General features: G+C 42.1%; 2 protein-coding genes across 6 annotated transcripts in view; one reads left to right on the top strand and one right to left on the bottom strand.

The window, feature by feature from the left end:
* Positions 1-4,949, bottom strand: part of Snap29 (synaptosome associated protein 29) — a 37,910-nt gene extending 32,961 nt beyond the window's left edge. Inside the window, exon 1 of one of the 2 annotated variants that reach the window (XM_013069322.3) lies at positions 4,539-4,949. In XM_013069322.3, coding sequence (XP_012924776.1) covers positions 4,539-4,775 — 237 coding nt within the window. In that variant the 5' untranslated portion in view covers positions 4,776-4,949. The remainder of the gene's footprint in view (positions 1-4,538) is intronic. The other variant, XM_004874905.4, reaches the window with a different exon arrangement.
* Positions 4,950-5,059: 110 nt separating this feature from the next.
* LOC147820909 (phosphatidylinositol 4-kinase alpha-like) overlaps positions 5,060-25,767 on the top strand; it is an 86,206-nt gene continuing 65,498 nt past the window's right edge. The window contains exon 1 of one of the 4 annotated variants that reach the window (XM_087202754.1): positions 5,060-5,342. In XM_087202754.1, the coding sequence (XP_087058880.1) occupies positions 5,175-5,342 (168 nt within the window). In that variant the 5' untranslated portion in view covers positions 5,060-5,174. Of the gene's footprint in view, positions 5,343-5,432; positions 5,537-25,767 lie in introns of those variants that run through there. The other 3 variants (XM_087202753.1, XM_087202755.1, XM_087202757.1) reach the window with 3 other exon arrangements.

Genomic DNA, 25,767 nt, shown 5'->3' with positions numbered 1-25,767 from the left:
TAGCTTGGGAATTTAGCAAGACCTTGTCCTAAAAAGGGGTGGGGGTGGGGCTATACGTCAATGCTCCCCGGGTTGTCCCCAGTATCACAAAAACATCAATGAGGGCAAAGATGGTGATGCCAGTGTCATTCACTCTATGGGTACAGGCTAACCTGGGGCTGAGTAAAGGACTAACTCAGTAGGTCTTGGTTTTCCACCCTTTCCACCTCAAATCTGGCTCTTGCCCGGTTCCTTGCCCTTGGAATATCCTGCCTGTTAAGGGCATCTCTATTGACTTGACAGAGTGCTTATGCTGGGCCAGAGAATTTATATAAACACTGTAAGTTTTGGTAGGGTCCTTGGGTCACACAGTATTAGTTTGATTTCTTTTTTGGGGGGGGCAGGTACCGGGGGATCAAACTCACAGGGCCTTATGCTCGCAAGGCAGGCGGCAGAACCACTGAGCTAAATCCCCAGCCCCAGCTTGATTTCTAAGACTAAAATCAGTCATGGCTGACTGACAGGAGCCCCCTGCCCTCACACACAGCATAAAAAGAGGACATTTTGCTGAGAAGGGTGCGAGTTGACTTAATCTAGTTTCTTAATCTAGCAGCTGTCTTTCTCCTATCAGCTTTTCCTTTTTTCTTTTTTTGGTGGTATCGGGGATTAAACTCAGGGCCTCATGGATGCTAGCTAAGCACTCTACCACTAAGCTACAATCTCAGCTATTTTAAAATTTTATTTTGTTGAGTTGCCCAGGCTGGCCTTGACCCTGCAATTGTAACCTTCCTGCCTTGGCCTCCCAAGTATCTATCAACTTTCGTTAAGAAATCTGGTACATTAGGAGTGGGTTGCTCTAGACCAGCTTTCTAGAAAATGAGGATATCACTCTGTGGCAATATGTCTAAATCACAAGAATATCCTGAGTAGATTACTTCAATGGCCACAGCTCCTGAGCTAGGACAGGTGCTCTTGTCCCCACCACTTTTGTTTTTTAACAATATTGGGGATTGACATAGGATCTTGCACATGCTAGGTACCTAGCACTGAGGTACCTCCCCAGGTCTCTCCCACTTTTCTGAACTGAACACTCAGTGTGCTTTGGTGACAGTCAAGTAAGGGAAAAACACTGAATGGGCCCATAAGGAAGATTTTCCAGCCAGATGGCTAAACATATCATGCTTAAATGCTACCAGACACCAGTACCTTTTCACTGATGTTGCTGTGCCAGCCATTTTAATGTCTGTTGGTAGTTTAATGTCTGTTGGTAGACTCCCCTGAACTGAGATCCCTGGATCCCCGAAAACTTTACTCAAGTATGCTAGGCTGCAAGAAGGGAAGCAGAGCATCCCACACAGATAGGTATCCTGTCAGGATGGTGAAAACATGTATAAAAACCGTATCAACACAGGATACAAACAGGCTCTCCAAAAGTTGCAAATAATCCAATGCTCATCATAAGGGACTGGGTGCTTAAAGATTAGTCAGTCATCTGCTCAATGGAATACAATGCAGCCATTAAATAACTACCCCACAAGCCTGGCACACATACAATTACACAGGTAATCCTAGTTGGATTACACACATGTAATCTCAGCTACTCTGAGGCTGAGGCAGGAGGATCACAAATTCAAGGCCAGCCTGGGCCACTTAGCCAGACCCTGTCTCAAAATCGAAAATGAAAAGGGCTAGGATATAGGTCAGCATCACAGCACATGCCTACCATGGACAGGGCCCTGAGTTCAATACCCAGGTACCACAAAACAAAACATCCTCTTACCAAACAGCTTATATATTGCATCCTATTAAGCAATATATAGACTGGAATGATTCATTTTAAGTTTAAAAAAATTCTGCACAGGGTGCATATGCCTGTAATCTCAGCACTCAGCAGACTGAGGCAGGTGGATAGTCACAAGTTTGAGGTCAGCCTGGGGTACTGTGACTTCAAGGCAAGTCTGAACTACATAGTGAAACCCTGTCTCAAAAAGACAAAATAACAACAAAATACATACATATATATATATGCTGATGGTAACTGGCTGCCTTAAGGGAAGAAGGAAGCTAAGGCCAAGGAAGGGGAGGGAGGAGATTTCAAATCCATTTGTATGCCTTGAACTTTGAACCATGTAACTGGAGCATCTCGTCACAAAAATTAAACCATAGGGGAAAAAAGATACACTTATCAAGCAGACAGAGTGAGTGGCCTATAAGTTATTTCTACAGTTCTGTAAAGTGTTTACCAGGTAAGCCAGGTACCTGCCTTGTCCTGACTACTTCTCCTCTGTTCTTTGGTGGTCACAACTGGTGGCCACAGCCTTTTCCAGAAACAGACACTGCCAGTTCTCTTTTGTTAGAGGTGACTTAAGTAATTTCCCTACTTCTTTTTTTTTTCGTACCAGGGATTGAGCTCAGGTCCTCGCGCTTGTGAGGCAGGTGTGTAACCACTGAGATAAATCCCCAGCCCTAATTTTCCCACTTCTGCCAAGCTGAGATTGAATTATGATCTTCCTAACTTCATAGTATTTATAAACTTAATATTCTATAAAAGTGTGTCCTGTATTTGGCATGTTTCACAGTGCTAGATATATAGCAGGTACCCACCAAAGTTGGGAGGTCTTCAGGTCACCAAACTGGGGTCTGCTGGGTGCCACACTATGCAGAAGTTCAGGTTCCCAAAACTGAAGGGAATGAAGGAGTGATTCAAAGACAGTTGGAGAATAAGGGGTATGGTGAGGGTACAGATCATTCCTGACTCCCAGGGTCTCTAATAATTGAGAACTGATTTAATCCTGGAAAAATTCAACATGCAATCACCTTGGTGAGAAAGACTGTTGCGTGGTTACTGAGCAACACTCAGCCCAAGCCCTCTATGTCAGAGGTGCCACCCTGCCTTGGTGATCACAGTCCCCACTTTGAAGGAAGGTGGGGCACATAACCACAATTTATATTAAACAAATGTAATATTTGTGTTTTTGCCTCTCCCAAGTTATAAGACCAGACCTTTCCCTCTGACTTCCAAAAGCTCCTAAGATGCCTCCTCCTTCCCCTTTCTTTGAACACATCCTGGCCATCATGTCCTGCACAGGAGCTCCGGAGCCCCATTGTTGAGCCAATACAGTCACATATTTCTCGCTTACTCCTGGATCCTTCATCTTCACTCATGTCTAAACCTCAGCCTTCAAAGCCAGATTCAAGTTTATACTCTACCATAATAGCTTAGTTTACATCACTCTGATTTCTTACTTCACTTTTTTCCTTATAGTTTCCAGAGATGTCTCTTCAAATAGTTCTTAATTGACTTCCCTGGGCTTGGGCCCCTTAATCAAGTGACAAATTCACCATGGCTCTAAAACCTCAGGTGATCCTTCCAAATCTAAGGCAGCTCTTTACATTTGGCCTGGAATATAGGAAGTTAGTACACAGTAAGAACTACAAGCAAAATTTCCTCAAGAAGACTAAAGACAGGAAAATAGATCAACAAGGGATAATATTATCAGAGAGAAATGAGGAAAGGAATAACCTCAGAAAGCAGCAATGGGGAAATGACATAGATGACTACTTGAGAAATTAATCTATGCACTCACACCTGTCCAACACCCTGAGTGATCCGATGAGAATGAACTCTGTCAGAAAAGAGTTATGAAGAGACCTAAGAAGGAAGACAACACTTTAATTTCAAGCATTACATGTCAAAATACTTAAAATTATTCTTAGCTAATATATCAGTAATCTCTTACATTTGCTAAGCCTTTTTGGTTTTTCCCCCCAAACTGGGTAGGGTGGCACATGCCTATAGTCCCAGCACTTTGGAGGCTGAAGGAGGAGAAAATCTCTGATTTAAGGACAGTCTGGGCTATGCAATGAAACCCTGTTGAAAAATCAAAACAACTTTTTTTTTCCTTTCTGCCCAGTCAAAACTGTTTCATTAGTAGGCTGAGGAGGGAATGTGGTGTGTAAGAATAATCCTCACTGAAAGTCCTAACCTAAAATCTATGGATGGAAAGACTTGACAAAGATGAACTGGAGCAAGAGACTGTCACAACCCACATGCTGTCTGTGTAGGATTTGGGAAATAAGGGTGAGGCCCTAGTGTCAACCAAATTCAGGGTTTGGTTTATTCAGCAGGCACTTAGAGGGGACTTCAATACCCCTACTGTGCTGTGGAGAAGTGAAAGATGAGGAAGAATTCAAGCCCATTCATCTCCTGACACCTGCAGCACACAGTCCCCACTCTTTCTGGGTCACTCCAGAAGAACGGTCTAAACCATCTCTACCAAAGAAACTATGTAGAAAAAACAGGCCCTGATGTTTGAACTAGATATATACAGGGGGAAAAAAACTAAGCAGAGTAATACATAAGAAAGATTTCCGAGGTAAACTGTCCCTTTCGATACTCCAGAAACACATCTCTTTACATGATTAAGAGATTATTACAAACCATCAAGTCACTAAATATAAGACCCTACTAGTAGGCAATTTGAGTGTTCTCAAAAGATTGTGAAAAAATATTTTCGACCGCGTTTGACCAGTTCAGCTTCGTCGTGCCCCAGGCTCACCTCAGAAGAGGCGACCCCGACCTTCTCGGACTCGTACATGAGGGACAGAGACCGGCTGGTGCTGGCGGCCGTGGCCTCGGCCCTGCGCAGCACCTCCTGCCGCAGGTATTGCTGTCTGTCTGCGTAGGTGGCGGGCCCGTCGGGGGGATCACGGGCGTCTTTCCACGGTGCTGGCCGTGTATCTTCGTCCTCCGCATCGTCGTCGAAAGGGTTGTAGCTTCTTGGATATGCAGACATGTCGCTGGCGGCAGTCAGGGTCAGAAAACCAGGACAGAGATCAGTCGCCCCAACCGCCAGTGCCACACCCCGTTTGCCTACTCTGGAGCTCCGAGAGACTCCTTCCGCGCTTATTACGTCACAGCCCCGCCTCTGGGGCCAACCATAGTAGATGGCAACTGAGGGTGAGGCACGTCGGGAGTTTAAAATGGAGGCCCGCGTCTCGGCACCTCTTCCCCCCTGCTGCTGTGGGACCGCCCCTGAGGCCACGCCCCACCCAGTGTTGGCAATAGGCAGGTCACGTGGCGGGGAAGCAGGATGCGACTGCGACTGCGACTGCGACTGCGCCTGCTCCCTGAGGTCTGGCGCTCGCGGGCCGGGTGCGGTGAGCCGGTGGGCTAAGGCGCTGGGCGTGCGATAATGGCGGCGGCGGCTGGGGTCCGGGGAGGCTGCTCCGGCTCCGGCTCCGGCTCCGGCTCCAGCTCCGGCTCCGGCTCCGGCTTCAGCGTCTCTCGGGGTTTCTATTTCAATACAGTCCTGTCACTGGCCCGCTCGTTGGCCGTGCAAAGGCCGGCATCCTTGGAGAAGGTAACTCGGGCGGGGTCGGCCACGGCTGACAGGAGGCGGGGCCTGGCGCGAAGGAGCGGGAAGGCGGGGCGAGGGATTGAGAAACGCCGAGGCCGGGGTCGCGGCCAGAGAGGAGGCCCTTCAGGGGAGGGTTTGGGGAGATGTGGTGGTCCGTGGGGGCACGGGTGGTGAAGAGAGTGGCCGACCTCTGAGGGGTAAGCGGGGTGGGCGGGGACGCTGCGGATAGGTGGGTGTGGGGCGGCGTCTTGTGACAATGCTGGCGCAGTGACTGAAACGTGGACGCCACTTTGGAGTAGCGAGACGAGCCAAGGATCTCTGCTTCGAACCTGGGCCTCTGGTCTTGATTCCTCCTGGCTTTTACTCCTTGGCCTTGGGGAGACGTCCTGTGAAATGGTGCTTTTACGTTACGTGCTTTGTCCTCTTCGCCCCATTGTGGTGGAGGGCAGATGAATCACTGTGTTTGAAAGTGCTTTCTGGATTGTAAACCGACTGTGCATTATCTACAAGTTTGAGGGCATTAGACTTGGTAAAAGATTGTGTGTTTGGAGAAGGGATAATGGCAGGGATGGAACTGTGGGCAGAACTGAGCTGGGGTTGCTTCAGAAGAGAAAACTCCTGCAGGAGGAATTCTTATCTTGGGAGAGAGATGAAAGGTAACTCAAAGGTGTGCCTGGTATGGTGGAAAGAACTCAGATTTTGGTACCTGCTCTGTCACTTGCTGTACATCCTCTTAGGCAAGTTACTTCAATTCTCCGAGCCTCGGTTTCCTTGTCTGTAAAGTGTGGTTATCCTTGAGGAGTAAATGAGTTTAAGTATAAAATGCTTCGCTGAGTGCTAGGCAAGAGTGGGTGAAGAGTGAAGTCAGCTTTCTTCGCCCACCAGCTTGTGTGATGAAAACTCAGCATAGTGTTAGCACTGAAGGGGTTAGATTGTTTGTCTTCTCAACTTTTTTTCCCTCATGAAAAGAGGACGTTTTCTGACAGGATAAGAGCAATGATAATTGCAGACCTACCTGGTGGAGTTGGGTGTGGTTTTGTGGCTCTGGTGATGGATAAAGCTGAAAGGCTATTTTACCTATTTGGACAGAATGACCTACTCCTTGACTTGGTAGATTCTCAGGTGTGATTTTATTACTTACCTCATGATGAGCAGGTCCTGGGAGACTGATGCCAGCCTGATTCCTAGTTAAACAGAGTATATGAGGGACATGGTGGCATGTGCCTGTAGTTCCAGCTACTCAGAAAGCCCAAGCAGGAAGGTAGTATGAGGCCAGGAATTCAGGGCCAACCTGGGCAACAGAGCAAGACATCATCTCTTTTAAGAAAAGTTCATATTGCAATGGCTTCAGAGGCTGAGCCAGGAGGGTTACAAGCTCAAGCCCAGTCTGGGCAATTTAGTGAGACCTTGTCTCAAAATTAAAAAAGAAGAGGGCTGGTGATGGAGCTCAGTGGTGTCTGGGTACAACTCCCACCCCCCTCCCTCCAAAAAAAAGTACAATAGAACTGAGAGAACGTGAATTTGGATGATAGAACCATCTGGGAAGGTCAGTTTCCCACTCTGATCCTCTGATTTTGCCTTTTTTTTTTAGCAAGTGCTTAATAGGAATGTAGTGAAGTTTAACAAAATGACATGAATAAAGGCGGGTCTATTGGTATCTAATGAAAGATCACTAGTGTCCTTGGATGAGCCTATGTATTATGGACCAAGTGCTAGTTTATTAAATTAAACTCATGCCAGCTACTAAGTACATTCTCTTCGTGGTAGGAGGACCAACAAGCCTATCAGAAATTTGATTGTTGGATTCAGGGAGAAAAGACAAAAGGGTTCAGGGAAATGGATGATCTTTAATGTGATGGTCCTATAACTAACTATGGAAGCCTTTCCCACTCCTTTTTTTTTTGGTACCGGAGATCGAACTCAGGTCCTTGTGCTCTCGAGGCAGGTGATGGAACCACTGGGCTAAATCTCCGGCCTGCCTTTCCCACTCTTAAAGTGCACTTTGAGCTCACCTTGCCTTCTGCCTTCAGTACAGATGTATTATGGGGGCTCAAGGTATGGCTCAGTAATAGAGGGTACGTTTGTCAAGACTATAATATATTTTACAATTAACACTACTCCACTTACTTTGGGAAGTGCTCTCTGCTGAAGAGTTAACGGAGCAGATCTGAAGTGGCTGTCTTTACAGGAGCCGGCTTGCAAGTTTGGCCTTTGGCTGTGATCTGGGAATTTAGCACTTAAAGGTGTTCCCTTCATTCTCTGATAAGGGTGGTTCACTGGGCCTAGACTCTTTGTATAAACCATATGATTTATGTCAGACATGTGCTTTCCTTCTGGAAATTTGGATTTGTTTGTTTGAGCCAGGGTCTCACTATGTAGTGTAGGGTAGCTTTTTTTTTTTTTTTGGTACAGGGGATTGAACTCAGGACCATGCGCTTGCCAGGCAGGGGGCGTGGTGGAACCACTGAGCTAAATCACCGACCCTGGCCTTGAACTCTTGATCCTCTTGCCTCAGCCTCCAGGATGCTAGGATTAGAGCCATGTCACCACACCTGGCTGGGAACTGGAAATTTTGGTATTTGCTAGGCAGATGGTGACTATGTGACTAGCCTTCAATAAAAACCTTGGATGCTGAGTCTTCACTGGACTTCTCTGGGTGCAAACATTGCACATATATGATTGCATTTTTTGCTATTGCAGCAAGGAACAAGTTGGTGTTTATCCTCACAAGACAGAGAAAACATAATGAGGCATATGCAGTGGTTTCTCCATATAATACCTGTGTCTTTTTCCCTTGCTGATGGCCTTTTACTATAATAAAATTTAGTCATGTCTACAACTATATATGTATGGGCATTCTTGGGAACTGCTGAGACAATTTATTTTGTGGAAGAGGCTTCTGTAGGCAGCTGATCCCATCAAATATATGTGAATTCTTCTCATCCTCATCTAGGATCTTTTTTTTTGGACAAGGTCTCACTTTGTGTCAGGCTGGCCTTGAACTCACTACGTAGCTCAGGATGTCTTCAAACTTCAGTGATCTTCCTGCCTCATCTTCCCAAGTGCTGGGATTACAGGCATGTGCCACTGTGCTGGACATCATCTATGATCTTGGGACTTCCTTACGCCAGGGATCATTGTTATTACACATTTAGTTCTTTAATATGTATCTGCTTACTACATTCCTCTATTTTAAAGCAATCAACAGAAGTCTTTAGCATTCCTAAGGAAAAATTCTTGAGGTTCTTAAGAGTATAGAAATTTCTAAGTGTCCAACTGGATTAATAAAGATGGACAGTTAAGGGAGAGGTGAATGTTGAAAAATGAACCTCTTCATTTTTATTTTTCTCTCTTTTCTTTGAGAGAGTTTTCAGAGGACTGAGAGAAGCTTAGGTCAGTCAGGGTTGACCTGGGGAAGGCTCAGTTTGCTGGTCTGGACCTGACATCTGAGTTCAGATATTGGTAATACAGGCAGCCCTGAAATGCTTTTAGTGGCTGTTGAGGCACCTTAATGTCATACATTCCCCACCTTTGTCCCTTTACATGCCACAGTTGTGTTTACTTTCTCTAGTCTCCACTCTAATCTCAAGTGGTGACACCAAGCATATCATTACTCAGATTTTATTTTTTTCTCTAGTTACTTCATTCCCTCTTTCATTCAGAAAATGTTTATTGAATTACTGTTTATTGGTATGTGCCAAGGCTAGGTAAATAAAAAAAAATACTAGTCTTAATTTGATTGCTCAGATGACCAGCAACAAGTTAAGACTCTTTGCAAGTTCTCCCAGCTACTGTCATATTCTGAGCCTGGCAACCAGACTCCTAATGTGTTCAGAGAGCTAAACCTTTGGACATCTGTCCTCTGATTCACGTGTGTGCTTTGACATTTTCCTGCTAAGCTGCTCCTAAGACTAGAGTTTCTCTGCTGATACTCACTTCTAAGATTGTATCCTACCTCAGGACATTGTGAAGCCTTATGGACCAAGTTCTACTCAGTCCTCTGCCCTGTCTCTCAGGAATATAGTATAGTGGAGAAAAACAGATAAGAATAAAGTCAATCTTCTCAACCCTAGAATCAAGCCAGGTGTGGTGGCACATGCCTGTAATCCCTAGCACTCGAGGGGCTGAGGCAGGAGGATCGCCACCAGTTCCAGGCCAGCCTGGGCTACATAGTGAGTTCAAGACCAGCCTGAACTGCATAATGAGACCCTGTCTCAACAAAAGAAAAATCGAAAAAAAAAAGAAAAAGAAAAATCACTAGAATCTTCATACGGTCAGTTTTCAGACTCTGACCCGATTTCTACTAGCCTACTAGTCTTGTTCTGCTTTCCTGGTTCTTACCTATCTTCAGAATGTTGCTGCACTGCCCCAAAGAAGCTTCCTTTTGGATCTGCTTCATTTCCTCTCCTGTCAGGAAACCCAGTGACCTTTGCTTGCCTGTCCTCAGGCTTGTGCCATATCAGTGGAGCCCCCAGTGCTGTCCTGAGCAGAGCTGCAAAGTAAGCAGCATTCCTTGCCCTTCATTCCAGCTCTCACTCTCAGGAGCCTCAGTCCTTTCCTCATGACCTAAAGTGTCTTCTCTCTTTCCTTCAGGTAGAATGCTAGGCTCCTGGGTGTTTTAGCTAACTATTGATCTAAATTTTGTTTTCTTTTTTTGAGATAGGGTCTTGCTATTTTGCTTAGGTTGGTCTTGAACTCCTAGGCTTAGCAATCTTCTTGCCTTAGCCTTCTGTGTAGCTGGGACTATAGGCACCTGCCATTGCATGTGACTTTTTTTTTTTTTTGTACTGGGACATTTGCTACATCTCTAGACATTTTTCATTTTTCATTTTGAGACAGGGTCTCACTAAATTGCCTAGGCTGGGCTTGAACTTGTGATCCTCTTGCCTGAGCCTCCCGAGTAGCTGGGATTATAGGCGTGTGCCACCATGCTTGGCTTGGCACTGTGGCATTAGGGACAGGGAGAAGCCTCTGTGGTTGCAGGACATACAGTATGTGCTTTAGAAGGTGAGGCTTGTTAACTCTATCATTGGAGGAATGTGTGCTCAGGTGCTTAGGGCAGAAGGCTTTCTTTTCTTTTTGTTTTTTGGTACCAGGGATCAAACTTAGGTCCTTGCGCTTGCGCAGCAGGTGGCAAAACCACTGAGCTAAATCCCTGGCCCAGGCAGAGGGCTTTCTGCAGTTCATGGTTATCCAGTTTGTTCTGGACTGTTACGAAGTAAAATCATGCTTGTTTTCAGCATTATGAAGCTGAAAATATTCTATCCTCTTTAAACCTTTTATTTCTGAGGCCATATTAAAAGAGCCATCCATAGAGCAAGTGGTGAATGAATGAGAGTTGGCACCGATTATTCAAGATATTTTAAGAAGAAATTAGAAGAAGAAAAAATCCTAATCTATAATCCTGCCACTAATATCCTAACTATATTAGTTTGCTACGGATTCTATAACAAACATACTTTTTTACAATTTTGGGGTCTAGAGGTCCAAGATCAAGTGTCAGTAGTGCTGATTTCTTTTGAGGCCTTTCTCCTTGGCTTGTAGATATCCACCTTTGTCTTCATATATCTTTTCTCTCTGCGCCCCCCTTGGGGGCAGGGAGAAATGTTGTATTTTTGATTCCTAACTGTGCATTATTTTATTTCTTTGTTTGTAGTTTGTACTACATGAAGATGTTGCCTCTAGTTCTTTCCATTGTAGATTTAAAATTATTTATTTATTTATTTATTTATTTTTTTGAGGCAGGATCTTGCTGTGTAGCACCGGCTTGGCCTTGAATTTGTGAGTCTCACCAGTGCTGGAATTACAGTCATAGACCACCATGCCCAGCCCATTATTGATTTTAATTTTGGGGGTTGCTAAGGATTGAATTTAGGACCTTGTGGTTGCCAGGCAGGCACTGTGCTGCTGAGCTACATCCCCAGTTTAATTTTTGAAATTTATTTTTACATTTGCTTCTTTCATATATCTTGCAATAATGGAAAAAAAAAACTTGGCCTTTCATGAACATTGCTAGGTCAGTCAGGACACTAATTTCATTTGTATGTTAAATTGACAAGTAAAACAGGGTTGATGCAAAAGTCTCTGAGGTCTAATTTGGATTTATTGAGTTCTGAGAAACTGTTTCCACTATGGAAGCTATTCTCTTTTTCTGAATGTTTTGGGTTTTGAGCTGTTCTGGAAGCCAGGATTTAGGACCTCCAAGCCATTATGAAGAAAAAAGATTGCAACATTCATTCATGTAGTAAGTCTTTGCTTGTTTGCCAGGCAATGTCGTAGACCCTGGCATTAGAGCAAGTTCAGCTTGAGTAAGTACCAAAAATTTTGTCTCAGTGGATGATCTTGAAGAAATCAGTAGTGGTCATAGCTCAGGGAACTAAGGGAAGTAGGTAGGACCTGATCACCCAGGGCAGGTCACAAGAATGGTTTTGGACTTTATTCTAAAAGCAACTTAATAGGGGCCAGGGATTTAGCTCAGTGGTTTCGCCGCCTGCTGCATAAGCACAAGGACCCGAGTTCAATCCCTGGTACCTAAAAAAAAAAAGCAACTTAATAGTTTAATAGCTTTTAGGAGATTGCAGAAGAATTAAAGTATTAATAAAGTAAAATAAAATGTCAGTTACAGTTAATGTATAAGAGGAAATATTTTAAGATCACTTGAAATAGATTTGTAAAAAATTACATTTAGTAGGTTGAGGTAGGAAGATCACAAATTCAAGCCCAGCCTGGTCAGTTTAGCAACTTAGTGAGATCTTGACTCAAATAACAACAAAAAACAAAACAAAAAAGGGCTGCCGATGTAGCTCAGTGCAAAAGCCCTTATTTAATCCCCAGAACAATAACAAAAAATAAAGGGGATAGGGAGGGCTGGGGATGTAGCTCAGTGTGAAAGCCCTGACTGAATTCAATTCCTAGAACAGCAACAACAAACCCCCCTCCAAAACAAAACAAAAAGCCACTTAGTATCAATGTTAAGTACTGTTTTTCTAGTGTTTTATCTTACTTAGGAAAATAGTCTAGTAGTTGGAGAGAATTTAATAAGCATGGAATTATAGGATTTTGTGTCTTCCTAAAATTTGATTTTTTTTTTTTTTTGAGATAAGGTCTCACTAGGTAGTTCAGGCTGGCTTTGAACTCATTATGTAGCCCAGGCTGGCCTGGAACTGTTGGCAATCCTGCCTCTGCCTCCCTAGGGCTGGGATTATATATGTGCACCACCACGCCTGGCATCTTCCTAAAATTTGAAAATACAAATTTCCCTCTAAGTGCTGCTTTAGCGACATCCCACAGGATTTGGTATATTTTCCTTTTCATTATAATGTAAATATTTTCTAGCCTTCCTTAGACTTTCTTCTTTGACCTAAAAAGACCTAAAAGTGTTTATTTTGTATTTGTTTGTTTGTTTGTTTTTGGTATTGGAGATTGAACTCATGACTTTGTGCTTTCGAGGCAGAGGCAGGAGGCAGAGGCAGGAGCGGTGGCACTGAGCTGAATCCTTGGCCCTATTTATTTGTTTTTGTGACACTAGGGATTGCACCCAAGGGCTTTCATACTATGGTACATTTTCAGCTCTTTATTTTATTTTATTTTTAAATTTTGATTTGTTTTTGGTTTTTTTGAGATAGGGTCTTGCTATGTAGTTCAGGCTGGTTTTGAACTCACTATGTAGCTCAGTCTGGCCTCAAACTCCTGGCCACCCTCTTGCCTCAGCCTCCCAAGTGCTGGGATTACAAGTGTGTACCTTCATGCCTGGCCCTCAATTGATATATGTATTAAAATTTTACCAAGGATGATACACATTTATGATTGTTTTATCTCTCTCTCTTTTTTTTTGGTACCGGGAATTGAACTTGGGACCTTGTGCTTGCAAAGCAGGCGGTGGAACCACTGAGCTAAATCCCTGGCCCTCTCTCTCTCTTTTTTAATGTGGTATTGGGCCTTACACATGCTAAATGTGTACTTTCCATTTGGCTATACCCCCAGCTCCAGATCTTTTGTTTTTGTTTTTTGAGACAGGGTGATCTTGCTGTGTAGCCCAGGCTGACCTCAAACTCATGGTCCTCTTACCTCTGTCTCGCAATGATGGGATTACAGGTGTGTCACTAGACTCAGCTGGATCATTATTTGCCCCCCCCTCCTTTTTTTCCCCAGAGCTAGGGATTGAACCCAGGGCCTTCATTCAGATTTTTTTTATGTTTTATTTTGAGACAGGGCCTCGCTAAGTTTTTAAGTTGCTAGACTGGGCACAAACTCTCAATCTTTTTGCCTTAGCTGCCCAGAGTACTAATATTACAGGTGTGTGCCACCATTTCCAGCTTTCAGCTTTTTTGCTGAACATAGAATTCTGGGTTGACTGATGTTTTATCTATTGAAAGATATCATTTCATTTTCATCTGGACTTTTGTAGTATCTAATTGGAAGACTGGTCAGTCTACTTGTTGCTTAGTTATCTGTGTTTTTCCTCCACCCCTTGGATAGTTTAAAATTTTTCTCTTTTTCTTTTTAATCGATTTTCAAGAATTTATAATATGGTTTGGGGTGGTTTTCTTTTTGTTTACTCTACATGGAGTACATTGAGATTTTTACATATGTGGATTTAGAAATTTGTAATAATTTCAATATTATGCTTAAGATATTTCTTCTATCCCATTCCTCATTTTTCTCCCTGGTACTCTGATTTCATATATGTTAGATCCCTTGATACTGTCTTATATGTTGCTCTATCTCTGATAATTTTTCACTTGGGCTTCACTTTGATTAGTTTCTGTTACTATTTTCAGATTCACCAGACTTTCCTTTTGTAATCTTTAATTTGCTAATCTTTTTATTCAAGTCATTTTTTTTTTTTCTAGTACTGGGTATTGAATCAGGAGCACTTTACCAACTGAGGTATATCCCCAGCCCATTAGTTTTACTTTATTTATTTTGTTTATTTTTCTTTTGTTTTTGAGACAGGGTCACGCCACATAGTCCAGGCTGGCCTTGAATTCACTGTGGAGCCCAGCCTGGCCTCAAACTTGTGGTAATCCTCCTGCCTCAGCCTCCCAAATGCTAGGACTACAAGCGTGTACCACCATGCCCAGTTTATTTTCTTATTTTGAAACAGGATCTCACTAAGTTATTCAGGCTGGGTTTGCTATCCTCTTGGCTCAGCCTTCTGAGTAGCTGGGATTGCAAGTGTGCACCGCCATGCCCATCATATCTCCCAGTTTTTTACACACAGTATTCATGTTTTTCTTAAAACATCGAACATAGATTCCCCCCTTTGTATTAGGGATTGGACCCAGGGCTTTCATTCTGAGCTACAGCCTAGCCCTTTACAATTTTTTTTTGTTTTGTTTTTAAGATAGAGTCTCACTAAGTTACTCAGTTGCCTGGTCTGGGCTTGAACTCGAGATCCTCCTGCCTCAGCCTCCCAGATTGCTGGGATTACAGATTTTACCACCACACCTGGCCTAACCATAGTTGTCATGGCTGTTTTTTGGTTTTTGGTTTTTTGGGGTTTTTTGGTACTGGAGATTGAACTCTGGTCCTTGAGCTTGCAAGGCAGGCGGCGGAACCACTGAGCAAAATCCCCGGCCCTGTGTCGTGGCTGTTTTAAAGTGTGTTTACTAATGCTGTGACCTCTGTTGTATCTGGGTTTGTTAATTTTCAGGGGCCCCCAAGACCAGCTACATATTCAGTGTTTAAATAGATGGATTTGTGAGATTTAGCAGAGAGTTTTACTTGTGGATAAAGTTTATTACTATGAAAGAATACATGCTACGGCAGTGGTTGCGAACCTGTGGCATGTGTGCTGCAGCGAGCTGTTTATCATTAAGAACTCTAAAAGGTTTGCCATCACTGTGCTAGGGTCTGGAGAAGCCTACGTACAGGCTTCCTTGTGTCTCTCCCTCTACTGAGAAGACGCTCCAAGTGTGCACCTTTTCCCAGCAATAACAATAAGTGCAGTAACATGTTTTGCCAATGGTGCTGACCAGGGAAGCAGGTTAGAGACTCAGCATTCAAGGATTTTAATGGTGAGTAATCATGTAGGTACCCTGTGCCGAGCAACTATCAAAATTCCAGTCTCGGCCCCGGCCCCGCCCCCGCTCTCCTCGGGGCACGCTGAGGTTAACCGAGCGCAGTCGGCGCGGAGGGATCTCGGGTGAACGGACATCGGTGCTGAGGGTCCTCAGCGAAAAAAATGTCCGCCTGAGGAGACCCACAGGTTTTTTTGGGGGAACCGCAGCCCACCTGGAGGAAGGCGGCCGCCGAGCTCGCCCGCGCGCGGCCCAAGAGAACTTTCGCCGGAGGCTGGACATGCGAGAAGTGGCCGAAGATGAACCCCCAACAACCAACAGCGCATGGCTGCGATAGGGACCAACAAGGAGCTGAGCGACCTGCTGGACTTCAGTGCGATGTTTTCCCCACCTGTTAATAGTGAGAAAACCAGACCAGCGACACTGGGAAGCAGTCAGTTCAGAGGATCAGGCAACGCTATGATCCTGTTTCTTTAGCAAAAGGAATTTCCAAAGGATAACAACAAAGACAAAGCAAACTACACTTCAAGAACAATTAGCTATAGTCAAGGCTATTGTGGTGGGGAAAAAAAACCTGCCCAGGAATCTAAAAGCTTGATTATTATTATTATTTTGGTAGGATTTGGGCTGGAGCCTATCAGTTATGTGAAGGGGTTAGAGTTAAATTCTCAGCTTGGTGTGCTGGTGCATGCCTGTAATCCCAGCACTTGGGAGACCGAATTAGGAGGATCACAAGTACCTGGGCAACTTAACAAGACACAGTCTTAAAAGAAAATAGGATGGGCTGGCCCATAGCTCAGTGGCAGAGTACCAACATTTCCACCAAAAAAATCTGAATACACATCAAGATGAAACATCTAAATAAATAATCAACAGAAGATTGAACCTGGAGGCCATTAAGCTAAACGAAATACATCAAGCACAAAAAGATAAATACCATGCAATCTCACATATATATGGAATCTAAAGAAGTTGAACCCAAAGAAGCTGAATAGAATAGTAGATTACCAGGGACTGGGATGGAGAAGGAATAGAGATTGGTAAAGTGTTGGTCAAAGGATACAATTTCCTTTGTTGTACAACATAGTAACTATATGTTGATATCAACATATGTTGCATATTTGAAAATTGCCAAGAAAGTAGGTAACTACTCTTGCCACAAAGAATGTTAACTATGTAAGGTTATGCATATGCTAATTAGCTTGACTAGCCGTACCATAGTGTGTATATATTTGAAAACATCAAGTTGTTCACGGTAAATATATACAATTTTTATATCAGTTTTTAAAAATAAAACTTACTCCTCCCCCCCAAAAAAATTCCAGTCTCCCGAAAAGCAGGTAGGTGTTCGGCATAGATCACATTGTTCATATAGTTTAGGCAGTGAGTCCCCCCCTCCCTTTTTTAATAAGAAATGAAGGGAACTATTTAAGTGCCAAGTTCCCAAATCCTCTCCAAGAGCCAACCTTGTAAGCAGGGCCTTCTAAATATAGAGAAGCCATGCCAACCATGTGAATGTTTTTCCTGCAGTTTTGTATTGACAGATTTTCCCACCTGGTTTTCTCATTGCAACTGCATACAAATACAGTTGAATTTTTTTTGTTGTTGTTGTTACGGGGGAATCAAACTCAGATCCTTGCGCCTGCGAGGCAGGCGGTGGAACCACTGAGCTAAATCCCCGGCCTACAGTTGATTTTTATATATTGATCTTATAGCTTGCAACCTTGTTGAACTTACTTATCTTTAATAGATACCTTAGGTTTTTCTGCTTTCTTGCAGCTCTTTCTCATCCATCCTTCCTTCCGTCCTTCCCTCCCTCCCTCCCTCCCTCTCTTTCTCCCTGTCTTAGTTACTTTTCTTTGTTTGCTGAGACAAAATACCCAAGACCCACAAATTAAGGAAGGAAAGGTTTATTTAGCTTGGGCTTGTAGGGATTTTAGTCTATAATCAGCTGGCTTCAAGGCAGGGTGGCATGGCAGACAGGCATCACAGGAGTAACAGTTCATAGTGGGCAAAAGGTAGCAAAGCAACAAGGGACAACCACAGCTCTTTCTATCCCTTATATTTTATTCAGGCTACTTAAGGTGAGTAGCACTCACACCCTTAATCCTAGTTCCCTTGATCCTAGCATTGCACCATGAATGAATCCTAGTATCACATACTCTAGATCCAGCTACCTCCCAAAAAAGCTCCACCCAAGAATTCATGAGGCTTTGGGGGGACATCTAGACAAAAGCCATAATTCTTTTTTTTGATGGTACTTGGCATTATTGAACCCAGGGCCTCATGCATGCTAGGCAAGTATTCTACCATTGAACTACTATACACCCTCATCCTGGGTCCTTATATAAGGTTGTGTCATCTGCAATAGAAATAATTTTACACTTCTTTTTCAACTCAGATGTCTTTTATTTGACTTTCTTTCCTAACTGCCCTGCCTAGAACCTTAGTACAGTGTTGACTAGAAGTGCTAAGAGTAGACACACCTTGTCTTGTTCCTAATGTTGGAAAAAGTTTGTCTTTCATTAAATATGCTGTGGGGAGTACTGAGGTGTTTAGATAGAGTGCTTGCTTAGCATGTATATAATCCTGGGTTTAATCCCCAGAATTATTACAAAAAAAAAGTCCAGGAGCTGTGGATTATAGCTCAGTAGTAAAGTGCTTATCTGGTATGTTTGAGGTTAAAGAATCCAGCAACTCCTGGCATTTGGGAGGCTGAGGTAGAATGATCACAAGTTCAAGGCCAGTCTGAATTATATGGCAAGACCCTGTCTTTAAAAAAAAAAAAAATCAAGCTGTGAATTTTTCATAGTTGGCTTTTAATCAAGTTGAGGAAATCCCCTGTATTCCTCATTTGTTGAGTATTTTTATCATGAGTTGAATGTTACAATTTTTAAAATGCTTTTTCTGTTTTCTGAAATGTTTTTCATGGTTTATTGGTTTGTATGTTTTTCTTTTTCTTTTTTTTACATTGCTAGGCATCGATCCCAAGGCTTCAAATATGCTAGGCAAGTGCCCTGTCACTGTTACACCTTTAACCTTTGAAGCTATATTATTATTATTAATTATTATTACTATTATTATTTTTGTTTGTTTTTTTGAGACAGTTTTGTTATGTAATTCAGACTGGCCTTGAACTCACTGTGTAGCCCAAGCTGGCCTTGAATTTGCAGTGATCCTCCTGCCTCAGCCTCTTGAGTAATGGGACTACAGGCATGCTCCCCCAGGTCCAGTGAAGGTAATTTTTAAACTTTGTGAAATGAAGTCTAAAATAGCTTTTGCTGTGGGGATAGTTTACCTCCATTACCAAGGTGTGATCCTTCTGAAGTCTCTACTGAGTGTTTTAAGGGCTCTGGGGGTAATTTGGACTCCTCTCAGTTCTGTGTGAACTTTGAGAGCCATTCAGCTCACAATTCCCTGTTCTTTGCCCAGCATCATAAACTGTCACCTGGTATTTGATGTATCTTAGTTTTCATCAAGGACTGAACTCTCCTGCAGATTTCTGGAGCTTTATTTCTGCTTACTTTCCTCAGAATTTCCAGCTGACTTAGACTTCCTGGATGCCTTCTGTCTTCACTGTTTAGTGAGATTACCTTGATCTGTTGGGGATGCCCTTCTCTGCTTTGAGGTCCAGATGTGTCTGGCTGACAACCAGGATAATGTAGGACTCGATTTTGTTTCCTCTCTTTCAGATATGATAGTACTATGTTGCTTGATGAGTTATGAAATCATTGGTTTCATGTATTTGTCCATTTTTCTAAGAATATAAATCCAGATCAGATCCTGTTATTGCCTCATAGCTGTAGGTGGATGTTTTTGGATCACAGGATTTATTACTTGAGCATACATTGCAAAAATATCCGGTCATCCTTTTATACATGAGAAAATTGAGACTCAGGGAAGATGACTCACCAGTTTTGCACAATTCTATGTTAGAAGCAAGATACAATTAACAAGTCAAAAACGGAAGCTTTTCTGTCTGTATATAATATATATATAATAATATGTAATTCCCAGCCCAGGGGCCTTCTCTTTTTGACTTGTTAATTGTATATAAAAGCACATATAAGACTGCCTGTGTGGAATGTCATAGAAAGCCACGTTAATTGTTTGAAAGGTCATGTATCCGTCTGCATGTGACCAAAAGAGAATCTTTAACTGAACCTCTATCTCTAACTGTGGGTTTTTTTTTTCTCTTAAATTTTATTGGTACATTTTAAGTATACAATACATTTACATTCATCATTGGGAACTTGTATCTTTACATGATATATGTATCTTGGTCTAACTCTGTGTTTATCATGTCACAATCACCTTTGTCTAGCACGATAGTTCTGAGTTACATAGAAAATGTAAGCTTACATTCAGTGTTTTCTAAGGGAGCAGTACATTTGAGAAAGACAATTGAAAATGGTTTTCTGGCAAAGAAACAGACCCGAAGATCAGTGGAATAGATTAGAAGATGCAGAAACAACTCCAGACATACTCAGCCACCTCATCTTTGACAAAGGAGCCAACCACCCTCATTGGAGAAAAGATAGCTTGTTCAATAAATGGTGTTGGAAAAACTGGATTTCAGCCTGCCAAAGATTAAAACTAGAACCTATCACCATGCACTAAACTAAGATTGAAGTGGATTAAAGAGCTAAATATCAAGACAGAAATAGTAAACTTGCTGGAAGATAAGTTAGGTAGAACTCTCAATGACATTGGCATGGGAAAAGACTTTATGAACAAATCTTCAGTAGCACAGGAGCTAACACAAAGAATCAACAACTGGGATCTCATCTTATTAAAAAGCTTTTGCACTGCAAGAGAAACTACCAACAGAGCTAAGAGACAACCTACAATATGGGAAGAAATTTTTAGCAGCTGTACCTCAGACAAAGGTCTACTATCTAGAATATATAAAGAATTGAAAAAAATCAGACCCCCCAAATTCAAAGACCCAATTCAAAAATGGGCATCTGAAATGAACAGACATTTCTCAGACAAAGAACTAACAACAGCAAATAAATATATGAAAAAATGTTTAGCATCACTGGTCATTCGAGAGATGCAGATGAAAACAACACTGAGATTCCACCTCACCCCACAAAGAATGGCTGCTATCAAGAAATCAACCAATAACAAATGCTGGCGGGGGTGTGGAGAGAAAGGAACCCTTCTCCATTGTTGGTGGGAGTGCAGACTGGTGCAACCACTGTGGAAATCAGTATGGAGATACCTCAAAGAACTAGGACTAGAGGTCCCATTTGACCCAGCTATTCCCCTACTGGGTATCTTCCCCAAAGAATTAAAAGAATTGTACCACAACGATATATGTGCACCTATGTTTATAGCAGCACAGTTTGTAATAGCTAAAGTTTGGAAACAGCCCAAGTGCCCATCAACTGGAAACTGGATAAAGATGATGTGGTTTTTTTTTTATAAAATGAAGTACTACTCAGCCATAAAGAACGAGAAACTAGAGTCATTTATAGCTAAATGGATGCATATTGAGGCCACACTCTTAAGTGAAATAAATAGGACATACATGTAAATACCAAATAGTATCTCTAGTATGAGAAACTGAAAGTGTAAATAAGGATTAAAATGATTAAAATAAATAATTGATAATTTGTAATAGGAAAAGGTCCAAAGGGGTAGGGGTGACGGGAGGGGAAGGGGAAAGGGAAGAAGAGAAAGGAAAAATTATGAGAAAGAAAAAAAATGGAAACAAAGTCTATGTAAATAGGGAAGGGTGGTGGGGGTGAAGGGCACATAGGTAATGGGGGGAAAAATAAGAACTAAGATGCATCATGTTCAGGTACAAACACCCAATGATAAATGTAAATGTATTGTATACCTAAAATGTACCAATTAATATATAAATAATAATTTAAAAAGAAAATGGTTTTATAGTGCCAGGGATTTAGCTCAGTGGTGCTGTGCCTGCCTCTTGAGTGCAAGGCCCTGAGGTTGATCCCTGGTACGGGGTGGGGGTTAGGGGGAGAAAGGTTTAAAAAAAAACAATGAACAAAAACCTACCACTAATATTTAAAGCTTCTTAGCTTTTAGTTCTCAGGGAATTTTGTTTCTCCAGAAAGACTTTTCTTTTTTGGGTACCGGGGATTGAACTCGGGTCCTTGGGCTTGTGCAGCAGGTGGCAAAACCACTGAGCTAAATCACTGGCCCCCTAGAAAGGCTTTTCACAGAGGTTTCCAATAACCAAAGTTGTACTCTTAAAATTTTAATTAGCCAGCTTTTGTATTCCTATTATGTGGCTTTATTTTGACCATATATGTTACCTAGACTCTCTATTATGGTTGATTCTTATCTACACACTTTTCTGTTCAATCATTGAGACTTACAGGAGCATCTTATTTTCTTCTTGGTTTGTCATTTCCTTATGTTGGCAGTCAAAATCCACATAATTGAGATATCTGTCTGGAGTTAATGTATTGTCATGAATTCTTATCGAAGTCTAGGTAAGGTATACCTGTTGCCTCCCTTTGATCAATTGGTTTATTGACCTCAAAGGAGGAGGAAGAGTGGATCCTTTTTGTAAATAAGAATAACCTTGGCAGGTGTGGTGTCTCACACCCGCAATCCCAGCACTCGGGAGGCTGAGACAGGAGGATCACCATGAGTTGGAGGCTAGCCTGGGCTCCATAGTGAGTTCAAGACCAGCTTATGCTACAAAGTGAGACCTTGTCTCAAAAAGCAAAAAACAAAATAAAACAAACAAACAAAAACCTTGTTTAAGACTTCTGGGAAAATGCTGGAGTAGTAAGAAATAACACCTCAGCCTCTCTGAGATTTGCAATCCAGACACTAGAAAATAACAACTTGTGGGCCGGGGATTTAACTCATTGGTTTCCCTGCCTGCTACGCAAGTGCAAAGACCCAAGTTCAATCCCGGGTACCAAAAAAAAAAAAAAGAAAAGAAAGAAAATAACAACTCATAGATGAAGAAGAAGAAAAAAAAATAAAAGAACAAGATTGCTGGGAGGGCCTGGGGATTTAGCTCAGTGGTTCTGCTTCCTGCCTTGCAATCACAAGGTCCTGAGTTTGATCCCCGGTACCAAAAAAAGAAAATCACTGGGAACCATGAAAGATCTGACAAGAAAATTAAAACCTACAGAGAAATTGAAGAGACAGAACACAGTGTGGAAGAGAGAAGGGACAGTCTGCACCTTCTCCCTCTGCTTCTGGCTCATGGCTTGCGGGAAAGGGAGACTAAATCTACAAAGACAAAATGAAAGTTGGGGACTCCAGAAGGCTTCAGGGAGAAACGTGGTGGCAGAACTGATGTCAGGTGCTGTGAGCTGAAGGGAAAGTGCAGGATTTTGCTCCCACATGAGTCCTTTGATAGGTAACAGTTGGTGAGTGACTCCAGTCCAAGTGCGTGCCATATATCCCTGGAGAGAGTGGTTGATTGGATGCCAGCTGTTCTGGGAAAAAGATTGATTGTTTGACCCCAGGACTCAAAGCAGCCACAGGATGGCTTCACTTCAGGGAGCCCATTGTTACATTTCCCACAGTGACTGGGTGAGAGACAGCTATAGGAGACAGCTGTGGTCAGGGAGTCATGGTCAGGCTGGAAAGAGACCTCCCTTAGGGTTTTGAGCTAAAGGACGCAGACCTGCCTCCATGGGCAGAGGCCAGGCTCAACCTGAGTTGCTCTGTATTTGAAAGTTGCAGCATTGGTGTCCTCACTGTACTACTACTGCCTGCTAGTACCAGCATCCAGTACAGATCTGGGGTCTGACTGCCTTTATTATCTATCAGTGTGAGTAGGAACATGTCTTGACTTGGATATTGCCCCAAATTGTAGATCCCAGGAGAAAACCATACATTCAAAATCATAGAGAAATTTTTTGTGTGAGTATGCACATTGTCTTTTGGGTTTTTCTTTTTCTTTTTTTGTACCAAGGATCAAACTCAGGACCTCACGCTTGCCAGGCAGGTGCCTTTCCTTCTTTATCAGTTTATTGGGGTTTTATTTTCCTTTGTTATTATTCCCTGCTTCTTATCTCCTTTTCTTTTTAAAAAAATTTTTCCTCTTCTCCCTAATATTTCTCCCTTTAGTTTTTCTCTTATTTTTACTTCTCATATAATTTTTTCTTTTTCTTTTATCTTTTATTTTTCTTCAGTTTTTTCTCTTACCTTTACCTAATTCTGTAAACATCCTTCAATTCCCCATTTAGGATCCTTTGTACTACTTCTCTGCCCTCCTCATATCATATAATTTAAGGTTTCAAGTTTTTCTCTTGCATTGCCCCATTCTCAAACCTTACATCTTTATTAGTATAATCATAAAGCTTATTAATTGTAGTTAGTTAACTATAAAATGACTGTTGGATTCTTTTCTACTATCAGTGGAGATATAGCTGTCGTATTTAGTACATATTAGCTGTAAGTCAACACTTGGGTTGTTTTAATGTTTCCATGATAATTGTGGATTTCTTCTCTTAGGGTTAAGGGTGCTACACAATTGGTTCCTATAGTATGTTAATACTAGTTTGTCTTGGACAATGTTTTTATTACTTCCTCATTGCTGGGATAAAATACCCAAACACACAAGTTAAAGGATGAAAGATTTATTTTGGCTCACAGTGTTTAGAGGTTTCAGTCTGTAATTGGTTGGCTCCCAGGTAGGGTGGCATGGCAGAGAAGCATTGCAGAGGAGAAACAGTCCATGGCAAAGCAGGCAGGAGGCTGCAAGTAGTGAGATTGCCTCTCTTCTTTTCCCCTTATATTCTGTTCAGGTTACAAGCCTATTGATTGGTGTCACCCACACCCTGGGTGGGGTTTCCCGTTACCCATACCCTGAACCATGCTAAACCAATCAGTAGACTAATCCAGTTACCACGCCTTTAATCTATATTCACATACCCTAGATATAGGTACTTCCAAAAACCCCCACCTATGAGCACATGAGGCTTTGTGGGGACATCTAGATAAAAGTGATAACATAATACTACTGTAGCTGATTTGCTTGATATCTATCTATCTATCTTTTATATATATATATATATATATATCTTCATATATATATATGTATATATATTACCAGGGCCATATAATTGTTGCTATTTCTCTGTAAGCCAACACTCAAATTACCTTTGTAACATTTCCAGAGCGCTCAGTTGGGCTAGTTACACTGCATTTTCTCCTCTCAAATTAACCAAGGTGGTTGGACTTTTGGGCTGAGGCAAAGGACTATAGTTAGCCATGCGCAAAATACACCTCTGAAAATCGACTAAAGAGATCACTATACTGGCAACTAAGTCTTTACACTATTAAGTGTCCGTAAACCTTAGCACAAAACAAACAAAAAAAACCAATAGAAGCATGAGAAGCCAAAGCAACAAAATGCCTCTCAAAACTCCCAACTCCCTGAAGCCCATCCAGGGGGAATCAAGGGGGAGAATAGCATAAGCCACACACCTGAATTACTCAAAAGGATATCAGTGGAGGTTAGAAAACAGATCAAAGAGTATCACAGAAGATACAATTAAACAGATAATGGAAGTAATAACCAAAATGATCCAGGAGCTTTCAGAAGACACTAAAAAGCTAGATGAACTAAACAAAATAATATAAAACATGAATGATCTTCAGTTTAGCAAAGAATTAGAGTCCATGAAAAAGTTTCAATCAGAAATCTAAAAGATTACATTGAAAGTCTGGGCAGCAGAAGCAACCAATGTGAGGGTAGAATTTCAGAACTAGAACACAATGAAGCCTTCAAGGGCCAGCTACTCAAAGAGACTTTTTTTTTTATAGTGATGACATCCATTTTATTCCTGTGTATAATCTGGGCTTCTGATTCTGTTAAAACTTAAATTTACCGTGGCAAAAGGCTGGAATCCAGGTTTAATTTCCTGTTTATCTCAGTATTTTAACACTTTATATGAAAGACAACATTTGGAATCCAAAAGTAACTATCATCTCCAGGATAAAAAACACAACTTATTTCTGTTTCTTATACATATACCCATATGCACATGGCCACAACCCACCTTCAAGTCTCGGTGTTATAGGTAGGATCTCCCTCCAGCATTAAATAATGTTAAATATGTAAACTTCTGTTCACCAATAAGAGGAAGTGAACATTTTATCTTGAAGTTTTATGGTCAGTTTATTAAGTTCAATGGTGAAAGTTATCAGAAGAATATTCTCCTGAGAGTTATTTTTTCTTAGAATAAAAAGAAAGGAAAATTAAAAGGCTCTCAGCACAGCCACAGATGCTATGGCTGTGGAGCTCTCCGGAGATGGTGCATCAGTCCTCTGAGTCACTCCCTGGGCCAGCAGGGCTGTAGTCTGGGTCATCCTCAACATCCTCCAGCTCCAAGTCATCCAGTTCCTGGAACGAAGACTCATCTACTTCCACATTATTTCCAGCATCCTCCAAGAAC

This window comes from Heterocephalus glaber, unplaced genomic scaffold (assembly GCF_053883595.1).
Source record: "Heterocephalus glaber isolate CG9 unplaced genomic scaffold, H.glaber_assembly_v1.0 deba00001781, whole genome shotgun sequence".
NCBI lineage: Eukaryota > Metazoa > Chordata > Mammalia > Rodentia > Bathyergidae > Heterocephalus > Heterocephalus glaber.
Note: the sequence above shows the minus strand (reverse complement) of the source record. Positions and strands in the feature narration are given on the sequence as shown.